This window comes from Gavia stellata, chromosome 4 (assembly GCF_030936135.1).
Source record: "Gavia stellata isolate bGavSte3 chromosome 4, bGavSte3.hap2, whole genome shotgun sequence".
Lineage (NCBI taxonomy): Eukaryota > Metazoa > Chordata > Aves > Gaviiformes > Gaviidae > Gavia > Gavia stellata.
The window spans coordinates 17,174,980-17,195,087 of NC_082597.1; the positions used below are offsets into that span (position 1 = coordinate 17,174,980).

Sequence of the window (20,108 nt, forward strand, 5' to 3'; positions counted from 1 at the left end):
CCGGCTCGCTGCGCGCGAGGAGCCTTTGCCGTAGCCAAGCTACCCACGCGCTTGCTCAGGGAGGGCAGGACAAACTCAGGCTCCGTGTAATCACAATAAGAGGGGAGAGGAATGAATTATGTGAGGGGAGAGCGATTAACAGCTGATTGCAAACCTCACATGGAGCCAGGAGCAACAACAAAAGGCCAAGTCCCGCCTCATTTTCAGCTTGCTCCAAAGTAATCAGGCAACAGCCACTGCTTCACCTGCATGGGGCGAGAATTAGATGGGATCATGCAGGGAAATGATCCAGGCGCTGCTGGGGGCTCCGGGACTTGGGGACTCTTGGGCTGCCTCCCTTTCTCTTCCTGGTAACGCCTCTTGGCTTCCTGCCTCTTACCTCTCTCCTTCTCCTCCACTGCTGTCCTTTTCTCTGTCCCATCCAGTCCTGCCTGCTCCTGCCCCTCTTCACCCTCTCCCACGCTCCTGCTGCTTCACCGGTGGCCAGGGAAGGTCCTTCCCTGTGCCAGCAGCACTCCAAGCCATGGGGGTGGAGACGTGGCACCTCCATGCGTTCGCTGGTGAGGTGCTGAGGAGGTCAGGTGAGACCAGGGGCAGTCTGAGCCCCCACTTCCATAGAGATGTCAGGTGTTTTCCATTTTGCCTGGGATGTAACCCAAACCTGCAGGTGATTTAAGGCTTCAAGCCTTATATCTGAACCTTGAAGGACGGGGACTTGAGCCTGGGTCTCCAGCCCCGGAGGTGTACCTCCTAAACTACCAGCCTTGTGGGGCAGCAGAGTCTGTGGGAAACCTCTCCCCACTCCCATGATGCTTGGAAAATACCCGTTTCGGCAAATCGGCGTGATCAGTGGCAAAACGTTTTGTCAAAAAATTTGTAATCGACTTCAGTTTAATAAATCCTCGTTTGCGCTATCCTAGCTGATCTTGCAGCTCTACTGGGAAACTGGCCCGTTGTTGGCCAGGGCCCTACAGCAATAAAAACAGGAGGGAAAATATTGGGTTGTAATAAGGCAGATGAGGGAGCAAAACAGAGCCTCTGTGTTATTTAGTGGCACGTGCTCTCAGGAAGAGTACTATTCTCCTTTCTGCTCCTGCCACTAACAGCAGCGACCACTGGAGGAGGCAGTATCAAGTGTGAGCATGAAGGCTTCAAGAAAGCATAGATTTCCTCAAGAACAGAGAGTAAAAGGCATGGATCTGTATGCTTTAAGGCAGCGATAAATAACAAAGACATCCTCATTTTGCAGTGTGTGATTGCTCTGTGGGACTCCTTGCCCCAGGGCAGTACTGGCACTGGAGGCTTAGCAGGATACACATTCACGCATAATAAAAAAATCATCTGTAGAAAAAAAAAAAACCCAACTATCTTGTCTCCATGTTTCACAACATAAGCTAATTCTATGAAAACAGCCAGAAACTTCCTCCATAAGCAGATTATTGCAAGTCTGGCTCTGAGTGACATCTTACGCCTTCCTCTGCGATATCTGGCCTGGGCCATTGCTGGAGACAGGCTACAGAGGGATGGACTATTGATTTGATTCTCCACTTTAATATCCGTTCTCCAACTGACTTTTCCTTCATGATGTCATACAAATAATGGAAGGCAGAACATTCTTCCTGAGCCAGATAAGTGCTCCTTTCTCTCTATTTGGAATACCTCATTTACTATCACACTTGGGAAGATGTGGCACAAATAACCAAAATCTAATCAAGATTTTCCCTAATTTCCAAAAGGGCTGCTGCAGAGTTCAGCTGCCTTTTTTATTGATTGTGGTAGTAAGCACAGACGCCACTTACCATGAAGATGCTTTTACATAGGCAAGGCTATTAGAATGATTTATAATGCTATTGTCTTAAACTGCAATTTTGCTGAAAGCAACAGGAGCAAATTGTGTGCATCATGGGTAGCTTGGGTTTGCTCCTAGTTTGTAAGAGCCATTATTTTAGTCTTCTAATCATTAAGATTTATGTTATGTAGGCAAGAAGTATTGTAGGTATATCACTTATCCAAGTGTTTTTCAGAACAAAAATGAAGCATTATATATCCAGCCACTTATAGGAAATGCCCTGATACCATGACGATGACGAATACAGTAGAAATAGAGCAGAACTGTGTCAATAACTGTAAATATACTCTGCAATTCTTTCTTTTAAAATGTCACGTTTGTGGAAAATCTGTTGGTTACTCATGCTGACTTTCTCCACCTATTTGATAAATCACCTTGAAAGTAAGATAAGTATACAAAAATTCATTCTTGGTGTGCCTTCTGCAGTCCAGTGATGCCCCAAGACTTACAGCAAATAAGGAAAATGGCTGTTGTGAGAAACATTTTTCAGCAATCTGAGAGCAACGGAAAATCACGGAGACCTGGGCTCCTAAGCTGATGCTGCCCAGCAACTCAAGTGGGGTGAGTCAGGGGTCAAGTATATTTGAGGTTCTTCTGAAAATAGGGCCTATATTCCTCAGTCCCTGAGGTGCTTTATCACTTTATAGGCAGCCTGCACATATGGTGATAGCCTGTGCCCTCTGAAAAGGTATGCCAAATCTCTGCCATTAGGCTTAGACCCACTTTTCTGATAGACATGTGAAGTTTTCACCTGAATTTGCACCCAGATAATATATACGGTGTGCTCCTTTTCACAAGGCTACGGTTTCCAAAGGGTCTAGAGGCCAAGAAAAGCAGATGTTAGAGAGAACGTTTTCTCCAAGCGACTGAGTGGGACAGGCGTTCACACCTTAAAGTAACAAGTTCATTTCCCTTGGATTCATTGCAACAAGAAGAAAAAAAACCCTCTCCCAACCTAAAATGATTTTTGAATATCCAACTAATGCATTATGCGTGTCTTAATGGTGTATCATATACATGTCCCAAGTCTCCTAATTCTGGAAGTTTTATAAGTCCTCTCAGTGCGTGCCACCAGCTGCTTGCTCACAGCAGGCGAGAGTCAGTGCTCCGAGCCATTGCACACGCAGCGGTTGTTGGTCTCCAATACACTTCAAACTGAGCGAAGTCTTTCAACCAGGTAAATCGTCACGTCCAGTCCGTATTACAAAGGACTGATGACTGCACTTCTGAAAACCATTTTATACGGCCTTTTAGTCATCCCCCCTCAAACATCGTGACAACGTTAGTCATAAACTACACCTTCAACATGAACAGGGTGTTTTATCTATCTGCCTACCCACCTTCCTTTAGTAGTACTTCCCCGGTGCCGTAGTTACGTTTCGTCCTGGTGGCCTGAGGGTCGACTGCTGGATGTGAGACTGGTTCACCTGCTGGACAGAAATGTTAATTTTCACACAGACCTTTTCAAGCCTGAATCATTCTTTTTTTCCTTGATGTGAGGTTAAAAAATAGAGAGGTTTACTCTTGAGTATAGTGCGCGGTGTTTGGAAGAAAACGCTAGCTTTTATCAGTCAGACTTCCTGGACAGGCAGCGGGCAACTGTTAGCCGGCAACGGGCCAGACAGACGTGCGGGGAGGCACGTTTGTATTTCCACGGAGGCACTAAGGGGTTCGGACTTTCAGCAGTGAACCTGAGTGCAGCTATTACCTCTCGTGCAAAGAAAAGGGTTCTCGTCTTCACAGGCTTTGCCATGTCTAACTGCTGGTAGGGGTTGAATTTTTGACAGTAAATAGCTGCCTAGCTGTATTTTTAGATTTTTTAGATTTTTAGATCCCTTCTGCTGTCCATCACAGCACTGTTACAGTTTGTAGGATTATCGGAGGAGAACCACGCCAATTCCTGCGCACATGGTGTCATTTTATGCTGTCTCTTGTTTTGTTCCTTCTATCTGCTTTAAACCAGCAGGAGGGGAGGTGGAAGAAATATAACATTTTCTTTTATTGTCTCCAAGTGTTTAAGGAATGACAGACATTATTTTTTCATTTAAATGATTGCTCTTTGCCAACACAACACAAGCAAACACATAAAGCAACACAACAGCTTACCACAGTGCGCTGCAGAGCAGGAGGGCAGCCACTTGGGAGTGGAGGCAGAGAGGTGTGCCAGGGGAAAACCTCCCCATGCTTTTTTTCAGATGGAGAAGACATAATGGTGCCTGGAAAAAAGAGAGAGTCATTACCAGTCTTTTGATGTCATGGTTAATGCTCTATTTAGCGCATGGCCGTTCTGGCAAGCAGAGGTCTAACGAAAGGTGAGGCTGATGGAGAGCAATGGCTGGCAGCACAGAACAGGGGACTGCGCTGTTGGGAGTGGCAGTCCCTGGGGAGCCGAGTGATGGAGGGGTGCGGAGAAGGGCACTGTTTTGTTGAGTGCGGGACAGTGGCCTGAGGGAATGCACAAGGTATAAAAGTTTCTCCGTGCCATTTAAAGATGTGGTGGGGCAGAGGGGTTGTTCCTAAGGTTGAGGTTTGCACCACCCCAGTGACCCTCCTGGGCAAGGAGAGGACTTGCTGAGCAGAAGGAGCACTTTTAGGGCCATAGTAACACTAATTGCTCTCATGATGGGAAATGTCAGTGCCGTAATGTGGGTACCATGAACATAGAAAGCCTCATATCCTCTGAACAGACATCATGGAGAGTGCTCAATGAGTTAGGACAGATATTTAAGCTCTTCCCAAAGCACTTCCCCTCCGGCATCCTTTGTGTTTTTGCACAACTCTGTGGTCTGCTCAGAGCAGTGACCGTGCCTGCCTCGGCACAGAGGAGAGCTACGTGATGGCACTCCTTTGGACAGGAATGTAGCTCCAAAGCCCATCCCCATTCCTACACACCAGCAGCCTCTTGCAGAAAGGCCTCTGTTTGCCAAGGGCTGGATCTGATTCTCAGGGATATTTTGCGTGCATTAACCTTCCTATAAGGAAATAACCTTATTCAGTACTGCGTGTAGGTGGAGGAGATGATGGAAGGGAGGGAGAGCTGCTGCTGGCAAACAACCAAATCAAGACTTTAACACAAATTCTTACTTTTCTTGCTTGTGAGAAAGGCCAAATAGACTTTTTCAAAAATACATAGACCTTTCAGTACATGTGCTTGAATTAGAACTTGTCTCGGACACTTTAGGGATGGATTGTGCCTGCCTTTTGCATGGAGAGGTACGAGGGTGTCTTGGATCCGCCTCTGGGTATCCCTGTGAGTGGTTGTCCTTGCTTCCCTATGGGGAGAGCAGAGCTGCCCGAGGCCGGCATGGTGGGAGTGGCGGTGCCCTCCCAATCCTCCCAGCAGCGGGGACTTGTCCCCAGGCAGGGGTGCCAGTGGTATGGGTGGCAGCCAGGGCTCACCAGGGAGCACTCCGTTCGCCAGAGTAGCACTGCTCCCCGCCGACACAGCCCATCTTCCACTTCTCTGATTTACCAGTCAATTTGATCAACCATTTAATTTTGTCAAAATCATTGACAAAAGACCATTAAAAGGAGAGTTATGCCACTTCTATGCTCTATGGCTTTGGCTCATTTATTTTAATTAGCTGTAACAAATTCATCGTTAAACAAGGCTCAAGAGGGTGCTATCTAAATGTGGTACTCATGGCATACACAGTACCATTAACGAAACACTTCTCCACAGCTTGACTATGTTCTCCTCCATCTAGCTTGCAGCTCATTATAGCACTAGAGATAGGAAACAGAATGTAACACCTAATTAAAATGTGAGCCTGTGTCCACAGATGATTCAATAGAAATAAAGGCATAAGCTGGCGAGAGAAGCAGGAGAGAGTCATCACAATAAAAACATCTCATTCAAGCAGAGTCTCGAGGAAGCTATCCCTCTGCTTTAGGCACCTGCATAAAGTTGGGGGTAATAAGAGTATTCGCGTCCTGATCCAGCAAAGCATTAAAAAGCAAAAACTGATAACAACTAAGTGTTGTTCTCATTAAGGATTCTGAACCCCACTGCGTAATAACAATTTTTAGCCTGCCCTGTTGGTTGTCATAGAAATAGCACAAGCAACCACTTATTTTGGTAATAGGATTATAGATAGTGTCTTCTCTTATTTTGGTTGTTCTTTTAAAAATTATACTGATGCATTTTATCATACAAGTAGATGAGATGTCCGCAGCCATTGCAAGATGAATTTAATGTGCGTTAGGTTAATCACATTAGATGCATGCATAGAATGTAATGTTTTTTTAATATGGTTACTCTCCAAAATACAGAATAAGTATAAATAGCCAGATGTGAACTTAAAATTATGTATACCAAAGATAAGCAAACTATTCATGTCTCCCAATATTTGCTGCAGGTGGGACAGTCCCCTGGTTGATCTGTTTTTCTCAAACCAGTATCTTCAGATCACAACTACTGTACCATCCACTTCGGTGTATGGGTTTGGTGAACATGAGCATCCATCCTTCAAACACAGCATGGACTTCGTTACCTATGGCATGTTCAGCAGGGATCAGGCACCAACGGTAATTCACTTCATGCAACACTTTGTCCTAAACTTGTACCACAGAAAGGAGGTGGCGAGGTACAGCTTTGCCAAGGGAGCACCTCTCTCTGTATGGTAACACTGCTAATGTGAATTGGTGGCAAACACGGAATGCCACAGCTTTTGCAGGTGTCATAAGTTTTAATTAAATGACAAAACCATGAGTCATTTTGAGGGGACTTTGAAACCTTTCATCAGAAGCTTTCTCACAGTGCAGTCAGTTTTCAGAAAAAAGTATTTTGTGTGCCAAGGTCCTGCTTCAGGAAAGCATTTAATTTCATGTTGGATAAATCCCTGTTCATTCAAACAAGCAGGACTTCAGCAGGACTCATCAGATGTTTGGCTAAACTGGGGTCAGTGGTTGATGAGTTTAACTAGCAAAGTATTTCTTACCCATGCCATTTTGGAGAGTTTGGCAGAATATGGAGGGTTTAACTAAGAGAAACTAATAAGCACTGTGTTGAGGTAGAAAAAATAACTCTTTTCTAGCAAATTGTCTTTCACACCAGTTCAGATGAAAAAATCCCCAACCTTTCAAAACAAGTCTCTAAATATGAATTAATTTATTTCCTTTGCATATGTACCTAGCTGATAAAAATGGTGAAAAATAGCGAAGTCAAGCCATACCTAATGTGCTGTTTATGTTTCAGTCATTTGCCAACCTCTACGGAGTTCACCCTTTCTATATGTGTGTAGAAGCCGACTCCAATGCCCATGGTGTTCTCCTTCTGAACTCCAATGCACAAGGTAAAAAGATATATGGATTCCCTATATGGACTGCATATAGAAAGATGGCAAATTAATAAATATAAAAAACTGTTTTACTGATTGCTTTTTCAATGTGGTACAAATATAAGTGACTGTTCCATAACTGAAGTTCCAGGAATTACTATAAAGTTTTCAAAGGGATTTCATTACAATTACTCTTTAACAAGGTAAGGTATTTTCATTGAAAATATATGATTAATTTTTTTTCTGAAAATAGATGTACATACAGGGAAAAGAGAAGGTGGAAGAAATTTCCTCTGGGATTGGCATAACAGAATCAAATCAATTTAGGTTAGTCCTATATTCTGTCTGTGGAGAATAGCTTTGTGTGTTGCCATGGTCACCTTACCACCTTAATCCGGTGGTATAATTTCAGAAAAGGGGAATCTTCACTCAGTCTATAAAATCGGTTTCCCCTGGCAGGCAATGACTTCCAATAAGAAGATTAAAATAGCAGAGAGGAACCCTAAACACAAGCTTGTGGTTCCCTTTTCTATAAATGAAACTGAGACAAATGGATCTGTGCAATCTACTCTCTGTGGGTTTCTGTGATTTATTGCTGCACAATGCCAATCTGAAAGCGGGTATTACAGAAACACTGGGCAACTGCTAGCCTACGTACAGGTCCTGTTTGCTCATCCGATCGTACCCACAAGGCGTCAGGTAATAACTTGAATGTGTAGCCACCTCTACCTGGGGATACATTTATGCACAGAAAAGCCCAGCATATGTGCATCTAGGATAAGCTAGGATAAGCTAGATAGATGGATAGGATAGGATAGGATAGGATAGGATAGAATAGAATAGAATAGAATAGAATAGAATAGAATAGTTCAATTGGAAGGAACCTACAACGATCATCTAGTCCAACTGCCTGGCCACTTCAGGGCTGACCAAAAGTTAAAGTGTATTATTAAGGGCATTGTTCAAATGTCTCTTAAACACTGACAGGCTCGGGGTATCAACTACCTCTCTAGGAAGCCTATTCCAGTGTTTGACCACCCTGTTGGTAAAGAAATGCTTCCTAATGTCAAGTCTGAACCTCCCCTGACGCAGCTTTGAACTATTCCCATGCATAATGCAGAGCTAATCTGTACTGAGAACCTGTTTTTTTCCTTTCAGATGTTACTCTGAGTCCAAACCCATCCCTAACTTTCCGCACTATTGGAGGGATCCTTGACTTCTATGTCTTCCTTGGACCAACTCCCGAAAACGTAATTCAGCAATACACGGAGGTTAGTAGAAAAGTGCATTTGGCACACAGGGCAGTACCTTGTAACAAACTGCCGTCGGTATCTGGTAGTATCAGCAGGTAGTGCAGCCAAAGCTTTGTCCTCATCTGTTCATACGAAGCTGTAGCTTTCTGTCCATGGGCAACATGGCAGGTGCTCAAGCATCTGCAAATGGTCGGTCTGAGTGTAGCAGACTGGTTGGGCATTCAATGCATGTCTCCAGCCTTTCCTGCAGCATTTCAGTATTGAGAGCAGGAGTGCATTAAAGCGATACAATGATTAGAAAGAAATTTGTCCAAGCTTACTCTTCTCTGGGCTGTGATGATAGTTTTACAGTCTTCACTACATGACCATAACTGTGTTTTGACACTGTGGGTGGAGAAAACAAACTAGGCAGAGCACAGATGGGAATGTTTGGGAACTTTACATCTGCTGGACTTCAAAGGCTTCAAACCTTTATTTGCCAGTGGAGCTGCCTGTTGATTTTGGAGCTGTCAGCCTGTTTTTTACTAATGAAAACACATGTAATTGCATTGGAGAGCACAGATGTGAAAAAACCATATTTACTGCTGTCTCACAGAGCATAACTACATGCTTTGCAATTGTCCAATGTTTTCCAAAGAACTGAGAATACACATGCAAATAGCTGTTTTGGGAGTGTACATGCAATTCTTATCCGGTGAGGGCTGCCTAGAAAAAAGTAGCAGGTAACATGTGCTTCCTGGTCACCAAGCGCCAGGTGATGCATTAACTGGGCCCTTGCACAGAAAATTGCTATCTCAGAACCAAGCTCTGTACCTAAAGAAACCAGTGCCAAGCCTAGAGTGTGGAGCAAAGCTAAGAAGGGGCATGTCACTGTGCGAAGGGGGATTCATGCGTGCAGACCCTGAGGATTCAGCTGCAACCGGAGGTGCTGAGCAGCCTGCGGTAGGGCATCCCGGAGCTGGGCAGCCGGAGCTCGCAGTGAGATGTGCGTGTGCTGTGCCGTCCCCTCCGCCGCCCCACCAAGGGGCCTGAGCTCTGATTTTTAGCAAACATTTTGTCTTTCCTGGCTTTTTAAACCCTCCATGTCCTATGCTTGCATTCTTTTAAAGTACCCGAAATGGGAACAGAAATATTGTGGTTCGGACCAAGGGAAAAAGAGGATTTAGCCCAGAAAGTATTGCTGGGTTCTGTTTTGGTGATGGAAGGGAGAAGAAGCCTCACTCATGCCACTGGTTTGGGAAGGCTGGGGCCCCCCCAGGGTGGTGGGCTCTGCTAGACCTTCCTTTTCCAAGCAGAGGTTCAGGTGGTGCCGCCTCTCAGAGAGGTGGGAGGCTGCTGGTACCCCTCCACGTCCTGGAGTGAGAGCTACTGCTGTGTCGCTCAGAGGTTTCCAGCTCCCGCTGCACGTCCTCCCCTCCAGCTACAGTGCCACAGACCAACTGTAAAACTGGGTTTTGAACTTACACATTGGCAATCAAACAAAAAAAAACCAAGAAAGAAAGTAGAAGTAAAGTGACTCTCTTCCTAGCCGCAGCTGTGATCCCTGTGATGAAAGCACCTATTTCAGGGGAGTTGCTGCAGCAGCGCGATGGAGATTAGAGCCATCCCCATTTCTTTGAAAAGTCTTTCACTCGTGTTTGAAGGCAGCATTTCTGTGGCTTAGCAGGTGGCCAGCAGCTGAAAATAAAATGAGAGAGTTCTCACTCCCCAGCTGATGGGTACTGGCAGCTCACTTTCCACCCCTGCTTCTCTGGAAATGGAGCTGGAGAGAAGAAAACAAGGTAAAGGGGAGCCAGTGGGTGTCTCCTAACTAGACATGTCACATGCCAGGACAAAAAATCCCCTGTTCTGTATTCTTCGAGCTTGTGCTCAGCTCTCTAGGGAATCTTAAAGAATGCATGGTAGCAATTTCACAGTGAAATAATAACTTCTTCAGTAAACATCCTGAAATTCCCGGATCACAAATGTTACAATTACCATATTATTAGTCTCTAGGGTAATGATTTGGCTTTTATGTACAAGAGATGTGGGAAGGTGAAGGAGACAGAAAAGACTTTATTTTTCAATTGTATTTTCTGTCACACTGAGAGGACTCTCCCGTGCGGTCATTGTCACGTCCCAGGGAAGGAGAGGGGGTGGAAAGGAACAGCGTGACAGATGTCGGCAAGGCACCGCTCAGCAACATCCCTCACCTCTCTCAGCTGTTTGCATGGGTCTCCTCTGGGAAGTGGTGTTTTGGGAGCTCCCAGCTGCAGGGGACCCTGGTGGGGCCAGATTGCCCTGCTGCAATGAGCTCCTTGGGGGAATAGCGCCTGCCTCCCACCTATGCAATCATCTGCCCAAAATCACTGCACAGGTCTTTTTGCAGGGACCACCCATTGCATCCTGTCTAGGATGGCTCCAGTGGTATGGCAGGGTGGCCAGGTGCCAGCCGGTGCATGGCCCTTGAGAGCAAGGGAGCTGTGTCCAGAGCAAAGTGCGCCACGTATTTCTCAAACATTTTGTGCTGTTGCCTTCAATGTTGCCTTCAAGATCTGAGCAACCCCTCTGGCCCACACCGTGCCTGTGTCTGTGAAAGATTTAGGAGCTTAGCTCTGCTCAGTGCTTTTATGCAGCTCCCTCCAAACCAGTGAGTTAGGACAGCTTTGTAACGAAGCTCTTCACTGGGTCTCTGGAGCACACAAGCTTTCCCCATGCACCTTTCCAGGTTGCTGACAGCACCCAGGGGTGGCCCACGGGCTCTTGCCCAGAGCTGCTGCTGTGTAGCCAGCTAGGGGCAGCCAGGCTGTGCCAAGGGCAGGGCTCCCTGCATGGTGATCAGGGATGATGGTGGCTGCTCTGCCAGGGCCACCATCTTCTCTGTGCATCCTCGGGGTAAGGACAGGTGGCAGCGAAAGCCTTGGTGGGCCTAGGTGCCAGCCTGGCTTAGGCTAATCTGCTTTAAAAGGGCTCCAAGGGTGATGCAGGGAGTGGGAAGGGAGCAGAGGGCTGAATGCTGGTGCCTCTGTCCCCCCTGCTGTGTCTTGCACGGAGCAGAGGTGATCTGCAGGACACATCCTGCCAGTGGCATCACAGCGCTACAGCAATGACAGCAGCCAGAGGGCATGTGCTGGGCATCCTGCAATGGGAAGGAGAAATCTCCATCCCGGTTCTTCTGCTCCCTCCTGTCCCTGAGCCCAGCCGCGAGGAGCGCTGCTCCTGGCACATCAGAGAAGGTCCTGCCACAGCTATATATATATTTGACAGTAATCACACTTTTCTCTTACTACAGAAGAGGTCCAGTGTATGGAACAGTTATATAACACCAATCTCACTTTTTATGGCAAACGCCTTGGTTTGCAGGAGGATAGGAAAAAGCAGTAATAAGCCAAAGAGCTCAGCCACTGAGCTGAGCGTAGCTGAGGCTCTACAGCCAAACCTAATACCAGACCACCATTGCCAAGTCTACTGGTGGCCTTTAAGGACAGAGTAACAGTGTGTAGCAGTAGCATATGAGCTCCATAACAAGACACTCAGGAAAGTTACAGTTCAACAAATGGACATTTAACAGCTGTTGGGTGGAGTGAAGGCCATGAATTTGTTATTTTATCACAAATTATCCAATGACAAGCTTTAAGAGAGCATACTGCATGTCTCCTAATTCTGTTTTGAGAGCAGATTGCTGGTTTACTTCCTCCTTACAGAACCGTAGGATAGTTCTGAGTGGAAGGGACCTCAGGAGGTCTCGAGTCCAGCCTCCTATTTCAGAGATAACATGGGGAACCTGCTTGTACATACAGTTTATCACAGGTGATTCAGTGAGAGTCTTGCAGTTGAATTCATGGGTCCCCCCAAGACAGGCTAAGCAGCTGCTAAGTGTTTGTGCAGCAAAGAACGAGGTTTCAAGACCTTGGCATTGAAAGTCCTTAGAATTTTTAGACTCTTATGTTGTGAGCATCTTCTTAATGGTTCAGCAGTTGCAGGGCCTTTCTTCTTGCTCTCCTAAAACAAAGTTCAGCTTCTGTGCATAGACTTTGAGGGAAGGTTACCCCCTGACTGACTAGGTGCCCACAGCACTCACCTGCCTGCCTCAGCTACAGAGGATGAGCTGGATACAGATATTTGGGCCAGAGGAGCACCTGTGTAATTTAGCCATTGTGTGACTGTCGAAACACACTATTTCTGTTTCTAAATCCAGAGCTTTAGCCCACTTGGATTTTTATAGTTTCCTCCTACAGCTCTTCCTTAAAGAAAGGAAGTTTAAGCAAATACCAAGCTTCAAGAGTCATTTTATGTGGCTAATTAGGGTGCAAGATTAGCAATCATCTCGCACATTGAGACCCTGTATCTGTGTTGCTGGAGATCTCAGCTCCTTTGTAAGCATAGGAAACAGTATCTCCCTCTACAGCCTCTGTGATATATAGGGCATAATTCTTCATCCATCTCTCTTGCATCAAAGTCTTTGATCATAGTGCTAATACAATAGGAACCTGATTTACTATATAGCATTTGTAACTTAGTTGATATCCTTGATGCTCATAGTAATAATGTTATTTGTCCAATAACCCAACACAGGGAAAGTGAATACAGATCGCCTTCTCCCTGGGTACAGATTTTAGCTGTTAGATGTACATGTTTTCACTGAGATTTGTTCTTACTGCAAAATGCTTCCAGGGTGCCTCCTAGATTCATCAGCTCTCAGGTGCATCTGAAAAAAGTGGAAAAAAATTACATAATGCCAAGTTATGTAAACCTGGAAAAATTAACAGTGAATTTATTAAACAACACCAGGAGTTGTTTAAGAACCAAGTGCAGGAGGAATTGTGGAACAGAAAATAGGATCTATTTTTCTTTCTGCTTCTGCACTACTGTATCTTCCCATTTTTTTCCTCAACTTGGATACCCCATATGTTTGCTGTTTCTGCATTTCTCATGTTTTCCTCCCTCAGTTCCCCTGCCATATCTCATTTACCTTTTCTGATTCTATGGGAGTCAATTTTGCCAAGCAGGCTTTCTCTGCCTACTGCATTTTATGATCATTTGTATGCAGAATGCAATCTATATGAATTAACTAGATCCTAAATATATATCAAATCCAACATTTCAGGTTTGCAAAATTACATCTCTGCCTCTGCTGATCCATCTGCAAGTAGGTACCATATGTCAGTTACTTTATCAGGAAGCTTCAGGGGGATCCATTAGAGAGAGTCCACAGCATAATTAGAAAAAAGAACATTTGTTTTCCCAGCTGCCCTGTTTTCATCCTTCCTCTTCAAATGTTCTGCTGATTTCAATTAAGCTCACCATAGATGCACCAGCCTGGTGAACCTGGGGAATTAATTGCTTTAAAACTTAATATCCTGCTTGCAAGGTGGATTTTCTTCAGTTGGTTCAGCTGTAATCCCAAACTCCTCAAGGGATGCTGTCACGAAATACTGCCTCGCGTGTGGGGCAGCTCTGCGGTCTGCCCGCGAGACAACACCGTCACGTAAGGATGAGCAGCTGAACCTCAGCAAACCCCAGCGCTGCAGACGTGCCCTTTGGGAAGGACCCTGGCTGGCACACCGCTGGCCACAGCTCGACCTCCAGCCCCACTGGCGTCTACCTGGGTGCTCGATAGAACATGGGGGCAGAAGCGAATCCCCATCGAGCTCTTGAACCACATTGTACTGGCCATGTCCCGGGCTGACTGTCCTCCCCAGCCAGGAGCGACCCCGGGTATCAAAGGACCCAGAGCAGGGCTGCCCAGTGGTTCCCGCTGCCTCTGCCCAGGCTGGTCACCCCTGCCGCGGTTCCCGTTTCCCAGCCCGCTCGGGGAAAGGCAGCAGATGCCACACAGACATCCTGACAGGGCACCGGCCTCTGCATTCAGCCACAGGATTAATATTTATCAGCTGGCTTTCCCTCTTCTTCTTGTCCAAAGGGAGAAGCCTGTGCAGAAAACATTTCATTTCATTAGAGATTTCTTTTGTTCTGGTCTGTCCTTTTAACCTTCTTTGTAGAGGTCATTCTCTGTTTACAGTAGAGAAAGCAAGGGCAAAATGTACATCTGCTTTAGGAGTACAAAGTGGTGGGGTTCACAGAGCTCATCTTGCAGCCTTGGCTGGTCTAAAACAAGCTCTGCTGCCTCCTCAGACAAATTTATCCTTAATAGGGCAAGTGCAGTTGTGACAGAGAAGCAGACTGCTTGCCCTGAGGCTTCTTGTGCTCTGCTGGACACCTTGGTACTGGCTCACAGGGTGTCTAGGAGATCGTCCTGAGCCATCGTGCCCCATTCAGCTTTCCATGGGAAACCCCAGCAGAGCTTGAAGGAGTGTCGGGGGGGTCAGGTGTATCCACACAAGCTGGAAATAACTAATGACACATGTAACCAGGCGAGACTGCACCACGGTGGCAATGGCATGTCTCTGCCCGCTGGCCTCCTCCTACATGGTAGAGGGCCACCTTCATCAGTCCAGGGCCTCTCCTGGCAAGGGTGCAGCAGCATGCAGTGAAGGCTAAGCGCAGCTGCATCAGGAGCATGCTGCTGATAGCTGCTCTTGCTTCCTCTGAAGGGCTCAGCCTCCAACTAAGTTGGAGGTGAAGTAGGTGTTGAGGAGCGTGAAGAGAGTTAAGTGTGGTGGAACGGGACGAGTAGCAGGTGTATGAGGCAGCTGTGTTGCTCAGCCGGAGCATCCCTCCTGGAGGGACTCAAAGCATTAACCTCACCAGTTGTTCTGGCCTCCTCCTCCTTTTTCTTAGGTGAGATAGCAGCATCCCAACAAGCAAAAGCACACTGCGTAGCCAAATTTGTGATGCTTAGTGCTTAAAGTTTGCCTGTCTGCCCACAAGCCATTCTTGTTTGGAAGCAGTTTACCCTGTGTGTTCTTCCAGCTTGGGTGCATTAAAACATCCTCTGCTTTTCCCCGCTTCACTCCCGCACCTGTTTTTCTGTCTGGTGCAGTTTGTACATCCCACCAGCTCTAGCACCTGTGATGTATTCTAAAGCAAGTTCAAGTTCAGCATTGCTTTCCCAGGTCAGACTCTTACTGGAGAAAATCCCATAGGAAGATGTGCCTTTATGCACTGTGATCTCCAGAGAGCTTAGCAATGCAATAGATACAGAGTGCCAGGAGTGCCTTGTTTTATTTAATTGAAGTAGATGGTTTAGCTGCCAATATGCAAGTTTTGTGCTTTTTCACTTCTTAGTGTAATTACCTAACTATGGAGAACCACAAGAAAATAAGGGAGGAACAGTTATTTAGCCAATGGGAGCCAATACCTGCAACTGATTAAGTCATCATTAATGGGTGCTTACCAGCTACTTGATTTTCACTTATTGCCTGCAAAGATGTTAGAAGTACTGAACAAAAGTTAATTTCATGGGATCTAACTGTTTAAAACTGGAGTAAGGATTTCAAGAGATGTCCCCCAGAAAACACCAGTGTGTACTAATGAGGCAATGCCAGATTTCAGCTTATTTCTAGAACAGACACATCATGTTTGCTCGCTGTTTGTCCCAGGTTGCCAGAGCAGGTCTCACTGGTGGAAGCAGAGCAGGATGCCTCGCTCCCCTGTGCTCTCAATTGAGTTTCCTCACGCAATTTACAGGTGGATTATGTGGAGTCAGTGGAAATCAAATCTTTATAAAATCATATTTAACTCATTACCTCATGTTTCAGTTGAGAATTTCAGGACCAAACAGTAACTCTGTCCTTGAAGAGGTTTGTCAATGCCTGGCAACACAATGCTGTGGGCCAGCAATAAGAGCAGTCAGTCATAAGTAACTGAATTTCATCGGGGTGGTGTGTAAATATAATTAAAACTTCAGAGAGCTCAAATAAATATCAGACTCTTGATGAGTTAGTTCAGCTGGATGCAGCAAGAGAAAATAGCAAAGCTGACATTGCTGTGTAGCGTCAGAGATTTGCCTGCTGTTGACCAAAGGGTTTGTGGATTTGGCACGGGTCAGGCGGTGCAAAGCTCCACGCTGGGTTTCCACCAGCGTGCACCACATAAGTGAAGGCACGTGCTGCTGTGTGGAGGCTGAGACCCTCTTTTGACGCTAGCCTGGGTTTTATAAACCATGTCTTCCACTGGGGTGTTCTTAGAAGTGATGCTCAGTATGGGTGTCACTCAGAGCTGCTGCTAAGGACAAGGGTCCACCAGGAGAAGCACTTTTTTTGAAGCCAAGCATACTGTACAGTGAGTCATTCTGAGAAAGGAAAGGGTATTTCATGGATGTGTGATACCTGTGCCCTGATCTTCATGGCTTAAATGAGCTGGGAGCCTCTTCTGATGTTTCAGAATAACTTCTCTTGAAGTCACCCTTTGTCTGTATTCCTCATTCCTGTTGTAGGCCATTGGACGCCCACACATGCCTGCCTACTGGTCTCTGGGATTTCATCTCTCCCGATGGGGTTACGGCAGCATTGATGTTTTAAAGAAAACTGTCGATCGCATGCACTACTATGATATTCCATATGTAAGTATGAACTTTTCACCATGTATGCTAATTTTACAATCCAAAGTGAGATGAATAAAATTATAACAGAAGAAAAGTGATTATCCTACAAAGAGAATTATCGAATAAAAGGATGTTCATAATCTGATCTAGCAGTTTTGCATGTAATATCTTTATAATGCTTAAAAGAACATTTAAAGCAGGCTTTGAACATGAGGTTTAAGTGCTGCTCTTAGCTGCACAGCAGGAGATTCTGGTGTGGATTTACTATTATGCCGTATAAAGTGCTAGCATTTTTAAAATAAATTATGGTACTTCTGTTGCATATCACTGCCAAACAGTTGCTAAACTAGGACTTCCACATTTCCATTTTGTCCATTGCTACCATGTAAGTTTATAGGAGCTGAGTTTGGCTTGACAACTATTTACAATTATTATAGCAATCTCTTAGGTTTCATTTCATACGTTAGTTACCTTTTAGAAATGCAGTTGCCTACATTCTGATTTTCTGTATCAAACACTTCAATCATAGAATAGTGTGGGTTGGCAGGGACCTTTGAAGGTCATCTGGTCCAACCCCCCTGCAATGAGCAGGGACATCTTCAACTAAATCAGGTTGCTCAGAGCACCGCCCAACCTGACCTTGAACACTTCCAGGGATGGGGCATCCACAGCTTCTCTGGGCAACCTGTTGCAGTGTTTCACCACTCTCATTGTAAAAAATTTCTTGCTTATGTCTAGTCTAAATCTACCCTTTTTTAGTTTAAAACCATTACCCTTTGTCCTATCGCAACAGACCCTACTAAAGAGTCTGTCCCCATCTTTCTTATAAGCCCCCTTTAGTACTGAAAGGCCGCAATAAGGTCTCCCCGGCGCCTTCTTTTCTCCAGGCTGAACAACCCCAACTCTCTCAGCCTTTCTTCATAGGAGAGGTGGTCCAGCCCTCTGATCTTTTTTGAGGCCCTCCTCTGGAACATCTCCAACAGGCCCATGTCTTCCCTGTGCTGAGGGCTACAGAGCTGGATGAAGTACTCATGTAATGTTTACTTTAAAAATGTTTAGGATGTCCAACATCTTGATATCGACTACATGGAACGTCACCTGGACTTTACCTATGATAAAGTGAATTACGCAGGTCTGCCAGAGTACCTCCAACAGCTGAAGAAGGAAGGAATGCACAATGTCGTCATTCTGGTAAACTAACGATGTTGCTAATTATTTCTCCATTTGTAAGAACTATTTGCAGCATAGTGTTCATAGAAGTATCTAGGTGCTAACACGCACATGCTATTGTAGCAGATTTTCCATTTTTGTCATTTGTTGAGAAGAGCTGAAGAATAATTTCTCATAGATATCATATTTAAATGCGTTACATTTATTAGATATCTGTGTACCAGCACCATCTCTACACCATAACATTAATTCTCTTTCATTCTTTCCCACTAAGTTATGAGAAATTTTGCTTCTGTTCAGGGCTGAGTTGAGATAGGATTGCTTTCATGAGATTCTTTTCCTGAAAATGAACAAATGAGTTTAATGAGCACACAAAAGTAGCTGAATAGTGGAAAAAAGCTGTTCATAATCACTCTGGAAAGCTAGTAACTACAATTCATGTTGCCTTATACTTACTTTTTATCTAAATTAATGTAAGAGACATTTGTTTGCATGAAAATTTGTGGACAATGTATGTTGACCCGGTAACCAAAATTCACATATGACTAAGCAAATTAATTTGGGGAGAAGTCAAAATTGGAGTTTTCCATCTTCCCCCATCAATTTTTCCAACAAAGAAGTTTGCTGTTTCTCTCCAGCAAGTCCCCATACAAGTCCTTGTGCAGAAATTACTCTTTGTCAGAATAGTTAAGTGAGTGCCAATGGTGGCAAGAAAACTGGAGACCAATTAAATTGAAATTTAAATAAAAAATTAAATAAATGAAGAAACTAAAGTCCTTGATAGATGCATAAGACCTTGCTCTGCAGGGCCACCCAGCAGCGCAGTAGTAGGAGGGCTGCACTCCCCAGCGCATTGCCTGGGGAGGACTGGGGTGGGAAGGCTCAGGAGTGTTGAGACCCAGAGCAGCGCATGCAGAGTGCGGAGCATCGCCACAGAGAAGAGAGGCGTAATTTGTTCTCCATAACCACTAGGGACAGGATAAGAAGAAAAGTACTTTAAATTGCAGCAGAAAAGATTTAAGGTAGACGTTAGGATAAAGACGCCTGTCTGCAAGGTGAGCCCAGCGGGGAGCTGGCTGCCCAGGGCCAGGGGTCCCTCCCCGAGCACGCGTTGCGAACAGATCCGACAGATGCATTGGGGACGGCTCAGGCTGAGCGGACCCACAGGGGAATGAGGAAGAGACAATCCCACAGAGTCCCTCTCAGGATTTTTTTCTGTAATTGCAGTCTTCTATTTTTCAGCCTAAATGGTCAGCTTACACCTTTCATTTAGGTGCTACTATTCTTATTTACCTCAAACTACCAGTCTCTCGTCCTTCTACTTTCTTTCTTGATATACTTACTCAAACAAGCGTATTCTTCCTGAACCTTTTTTGCTAGGCTAAACAAACTGAAGTATTTTTTTCTCTTTTTTATCAGGTGAGGTCTTCAGACCTCATTGTAGTAGCTCTCCCCAACATGTGCCCCAGTCTGAATGCATTTGACTGTGTAGCAGATAACTGGATTTCACAGTGCTCCAGATGATGCCCCCACAGTGTTTGGAGAATGGCAGAAATACTTCCTTCTTTCTGCTAAAAATTGTCTCATATGACAAAACCCTGCATCACATTTACCTACATTATATTGGCAGCTCATGCTTGTAAGGAGACCAATTCATCCAGCTGAATCATACTGGACAGGCCACTAATGTTTAGGCCCTAAATTGATCCAGTCCTTTTAAAATAAGGGCACGTTCCTCATCTTGTCATGGGGACATCCATCAAAGTCTTGTGGGAAGACAGACTGAATACCAGAGTCCTAAATTCTGGGACAGTTCCTCTTTCACTTGTGGTGGTGTATCAGATGTTTACTGGAGCCAAGATAACCAAGTGCTACTGCAGTTTCCTAATCTAAAATTCACATTATCTTGTCAAATAGATAAAGTCAGAAGTGTCTCCCTGCCCGTATTTTTTCTTCCACAATTTGTTGTGAAGTTTAGCATATGACTGAGAATGGACCAGTCAGCACCACAGATACCCATATCAGTGTTTTCTTTTTAAAATGCAGTTATGAGTTTTGCTGTTCTTCAGTCTGCTGGGGTTTTTTTGGTAGGTTCATTAAAAATATCTGCTCTGTACTTATTATTGGCCTAA

General features: G+C 45.1%; 1 protein-coding gene across 1 annotated transcript in view; it reads left to right on the forward strand.

Annotated features, from left to right (window-relative positions):
• The first annotated feature begins 4,127 nt into the window (after positions 1-4,127).
• LOC104261902 (sucrase-isomaltase, intestinal) overlaps positions 4,128-20,108 on the forward strand; it is a 46,320-nt gene continuing 30,339 nt past the window's right edge. The window contains exons 1-6 of the mRNA XM_059816025.1: positions 4,128-4,252; positions 6,208-6,376; positions 7,047-7,143; positions 8,287-8,399; positions 16,699-16,824; positions 17,866-17,997. Coding sequence (XP_059672008.1) covers positions 4,128-4,252; positions 6,208-6,376; positions 7,047-7,143; positions 8,287-8,399; positions 16,699-16,824; positions 17,866-17,997 — 762 coding nt within the window. The remainder of the gene's footprint in view (positions 4,253-6,207; positions 6,377-7,046; positions 7,144-8,286; positions 8,400-16,698; positions 16,825-17,865; positions 17,998-20,108) is intronic.